Here is a 5,000-nt window from a genome sequence, read left to right on the forward strand (position 1 = left end):
ATTGATGAGCAAAGTTTTAAGTATTCAGCCAAACGAAACGTGGTTTGAAAACATGGACTTAGCAGTTTTGTCAAAACTTTGGAAAATTGGCAAAGTTGTCTATTTTTGACGCTTAAATGAAACGAAAAGTATAAACTTTTACTCAAATAAACCACAATGACATGAACACTCTGAATGAAAAATCAAGACTCGTAGCCAAAATCGATTTCAGGGCTCTGGCTCTAGCTCTGGGCCAGTGCTAAAGGGTCTTTTCATACGCAGCCAACGTTCCGACCGGCAGCGAGGGCTAGCAACGTCCAATCGAGGTATCGTGCTCACACTCACTGGTCTGGTGAGAATATCGAGAACCCACCGGATCCATAAGCTACGATCACATAATAGACGGATAAATAATCCCCTGGCGAGTAATCAGTGCGGTTATTATGATTTCCATTACAGCAACCCGTACCCCCTTCATCACGCTTCATGACGAACCACCCTAAAGGGAGCAGAAAGATGAATGATTATGTTTATTGTAGATGCTTTTCACATCTGCAGCATCTGCAGTGACGCTGCTCTGACGGATGGATGGAAACCATACAGTCACCACTAGGCTACTGGTTACTAACAACGAATCCTCGGATTGACAATGCTCGACGGGAGCTCGACGCTCATTCATCCTATCGAACCCACGGGATTGCTTTCTTTCAGAGTGTGTTTTCCGTCGGTGAATGGAAAGAGCCCAGATTGGCTCCATTCATGGCCAATGATTGCGGATAGATATCTGAAAAGTGAACTAATCTCTCAAGACCAGTGGCAAATTGTTGACACGATGCAGCACTTGCTACTATATTACATACCTGTAGATTCTACAGAAATGAAACCTCATCGATTTAAGCTCGTACTTTTTAGTCACACATCAGCATCCGTGTCATAACTGTGCTAAATCTTTGTCATTGCATAAACAATATGTTATTACATTGTAGATAAATGTTACAAAATGGACCATAGTGAAATTTAAAGAAAAACCAATTTCCAGAAAAACTGGCAAAATCGTTTTAATTCAATTTACTGTTTTAATATGTTTTAGCTTCGATTGCTAAAATCATTTACAAAAACATAAAAATGACAACCGTTACTATCACCAAACGGAACAATATATCTCTTGTGTATTTGTTAAAACATATGTTTTCTTGTACATGGTTGTTTGATTACATAGAATGTCTTCATTCAATACCATGTTGGATGACACAAGCGCAACCATCTACCAGCATACGAGCGCTGCTGGTAGGAGAAATGCGGATGGATGCGCCAGTGCCATGCACCCAATCAATCAAGGTTTAATAACTCCTGGGTACCAATTTCTCTAGCAGCATCCCTAAATGAATGAACGACAATTAAATTAATATGTAATCATCTGCTCGGTTTGAACTTCATGTTCGTGTTGAACCTAAAATAGTAGCTCGAACCACTTCATTTGGTAGATACCAGAGGAGCGTAGCGTTTGACTACACGAGCGAACCCCCCGAAAATTAGAACGGCCCAGTGTAACCCTTTGTGCTCAATTAAAATATCTTTTCACACATGCACCACCGAAACGGTCATGTATGGGTATGAGCACAAAAATGCGCAAGCTATTCAACACAAATAATACCCTTACCAGCATCTCCCGCGGGGGCATTTAATACGGATCGTAATTTGATAGGTTATGATGATGATGGCCCTATGGTCCCGTTTGCCTGAGAGAACCCTATCTGTACAACTTGCTTACGAAATTGGAGGATTGCTTATGAGATTTCGTTAGTCTAAGGACCGCATAGAATAGACTGCACGGTACATGAAAAACGATTGTTCTGCCCTTAGATCCGCCTGTCTCTTGAATTGCAACGACACCGTGAGGAAACAACATGGTTATTGGAAACCTGTGGGAATTGGTGGAACCACAATGGATTTATATGCGGTACGAAATAAGAATTGGTATTCAAGGAAACGGAAAACAAGCCGACCCCAGGGGACATTTTGAAGTTTTAATTATTCCCCATAACCCACTGCATCTGGGGCTCTGTCTACGCCTAATCGACGCTGGTCCATGCCTACGGAAGCATAATGGGGGTGGGGGTCATACGATATTTTCTTTTGTCTCGAACCGAAAAATTCAAAGGGGTTTTAAAAAAAATAATCTTAAAATAAAATAAATGTTCAGTCTATGATCGGGAAAAGTTGTAATTTGCACGTTCCATAAAAATAGTAAAATATTCTTCAATAAAAAATTATTAAATTTTCATGAAATTGAAGTGCACCGCTCTGCATGTTGCTCTCGAGTGTATTAAATGTTATCATGCCAAATAAAAAATGAGAACCACTATGCAACCTTTCCTATGCATAATGGAACACGAATCAACAGGATTAACTGAGATTTTCAATTCTTTTCCGCACGAAATGCATATTTTATGCTAGCGATGCCGATAGTTTCAAAACTGCCATGTCGGCCATGAAAGGGAAAGGTTCTTGGGTACTCACCTGTGTCATCAATTTTGCATTCACCACCTCGGCAAACGATGGTTTGCAGATCCTTGCCATGACACCCGTAGGCACTGCTATCTTGTTCGTCATGATCCTCCATCAGGGCGGCCAACTGTTGATGGTGTTTCACAAGCGCCTTATCGTAATAGTCTATACCTTGTGTGCGGCACACACGTCTTCTCGATTGTGTGCATTTGCTCGTGCACGAACTCCAAGACGACCAGGATGACCAACGGCGGACTGTGAAGGAGAGAACCATTGCATTGAAGAACGCTCAATTAGCTGCATTTTAACGTGACTCACAATCAATTAGTGAAATAGTCAATATGTGACATTGTCTAATCGATCAGGACGTAAACTATTGGTTCGGGGCTACCTATTGACAACATTGAAACATTGAATCATCTTATGTCAATGGAAATAAATTCTTTCAACCGATACTATAGTGAAACACACATTAATTGACCTTTTTAAGTGCAATCTCTTTCACATTCATCTCTAGACCAATCCTCTAAGCATGAGATGCAGACCCTTGCTAAAATCAATTTCAATTTCAAAACCAATCTGATGGATAATGATCTGAATAGAGATTCATCTACGCTTCTTACAATGAAAACACTAGCTTCTTGAAACCGCACAGTGAATTGATATTAGAAAACGACAAATTCCAAACGTATGAACCATTCTGACAAAGAAACGCTCTCCTCTATGCTGTCAACAAAAGGTGTAGAATGTGCAGAAGCACACTGGATTGCTGCCGGCTGCCTAACTACGCTCAAGAAGACATAAGTCCTTTTCGTGAAAGTATTCAAAGAGCTGTCACGTCTTGCTGCAAATCTCGAAGCAATCCACACTGCAAAACATATTCAATTCAATATCGAGTACCAGGAATGTCTATTAGATTGCAAATCATGTTAGCAGCAGCATTCATATGCTAACCATTCAAATGGGGTTGAGTAAGAGGGAACATTTGAGTGAACAAGAGAATTTTCCAGATTTTTGAAGCTTTCACGTGCCACCGGGAGAAGATTGATGTGGAACATATTTGAACGCAGCAATTTGAAAAGACCGACCGACAAAACAGGCTGCTTATGAGGCCCAAAAAGAGAACATTCTTTTGTTGGGCATCTCAACCAAATGCATCAATCCTAATGCCTATGCATGCTATTGCCTCTACAAATTGTTTCCATGGAGTAAAACAGTACAAAAGATGAACCTTATGCAGAAATGTTGAGTGAGTACGCGACTGAGCGGAACTCAAATTTAATGGTTATAGCATATAATCTGCAAAATATAAATATTCTTCCAGTTCTTTGCATTTCAATAAACTCACCCAGCGTGTTGTCCTCAAACCCATTGGGTGTGATTATTTGTGTATCCTCTGTGAATGAGAAGGAAATCAAACGATTATTATAAACAGTATCAGTATCAGCTCTATAACAAAAACATATCAATACACAAATCAACATTGTCGTAAATATGAATAACATTCACCATTCCTGCTCAATTAACACTACAATTTGAATATCTTAACGGCTAGTTCTCACCTGGACATGTCACACAATCCGCTGTCTTTTGTTGGTTGGGACCAACACAAGGGGCTCCCCCGTACAGTGGTATTGGATCGCTGCATGTTCTGGTTCGTTTTCGCCCTTGAGCAGCTTTACCGGGACAACGACACTCCAGCCAAGCACTCCACTGGCTCCATCCACCATTTACTGTCACAACGAGAAGGACAATTCACCGTAATTATCATGTTTTTCTTACATTCCAGTAACTTGCTCTGAGTGAATCGTTACGAAACTGTTACAATAAATCTATTTCGAATTTGAAAAATCTGTTCACTAAGCTAAGCTAAGATTCCGCTTGCATGGTAACCGGTACACTTTAAATCATAAATTCTTTTGCAATCGTGAAGGAGGCAGTGATCTGATGATTTGATTACAGACCACCACTACATGGTGCCGCTACCCTTCCACCTTAGGGAATTTCATGCTGCAACAATAGGTGTTCAAACAACATCTTGCATCATACACGATGCGAGCCATCGTAACTTAAGGCGATCGAATGCAAATTGCTGTCATTTGCGCATGCTTAGCTGCTTATCCTGTAATTCGATCCGTTCCACCGAATTACCGCGAATACAAAGATGAATAGCGAAGCTCGTTGTTCGACGGTGCAGCTGAGCAACAGTATCATTACTAACGGCCTACCTTATCCAATTATGGCCACAAGAGATTGAACCAGTGACCACCCAGTAGTGAAACCATGACCGGCAATGGTTGAGCAGTCATGTAATAATTTCAAGGGCCAGTAATTGACAGCTGCTACGGGCAAAGTCCTTGGGACCAAGTTTACCTCAAATTATCAGGCCTCGCATCATAGTTCGCACTTCGTGCAGCCGTTGCTTTGAGTTACGCGAATTATTAGATGATTTCCAAGATACGAAAATTTCTGAATAAAATATAAATCTATTTCAAAGAACCTTCAAATCTTGT

General features: G+C 40.7%; 1 protein-coding gene across 1 annotated transcript in view; it reads right to left on the minus strand.

Annotated features, from left to right (window-relative positions):
* LOC125952552 (netrin receptor unc-5-like) overlaps positions 1-5,000 on the minus strand; it is a 34,589-nt gene that overhangs the window by 2,988 nt on the left and 26,601 nt on the right. The window contains exons 6-8 of the mRNA XM_049682081.1: positions 4,050-4,220; positions 3,836-3,883; positions 2,500-2,742 (exon numbers count right to left, since the gene is read on the minus strand). Coding sequence (XP_049538038.1) covers positions 2,500-2,742; positions 3,836-3,883; positions 4,050-4,220 — 462 coding nt within the window. The remainder of the gene's footprint in view (positions 1-2,499; positions 2,743-3,835; positions 3,884-4,049; positions 4,221-5,000) is intronic.

This window comes from Anopheles darlingi, chromosome 2 (assembly GCF_943734745.1).
Source record: "Anopheles darlingi chromosome 2, idAnoDarlMG_H_01, whole genome shotgun sequence".
Lineage (NCBI taxonomy): Eukaryota > Metazoa > Arthropoda > Insecta > Diptera > Culicidae > Anopheles > Anopheles darlingi.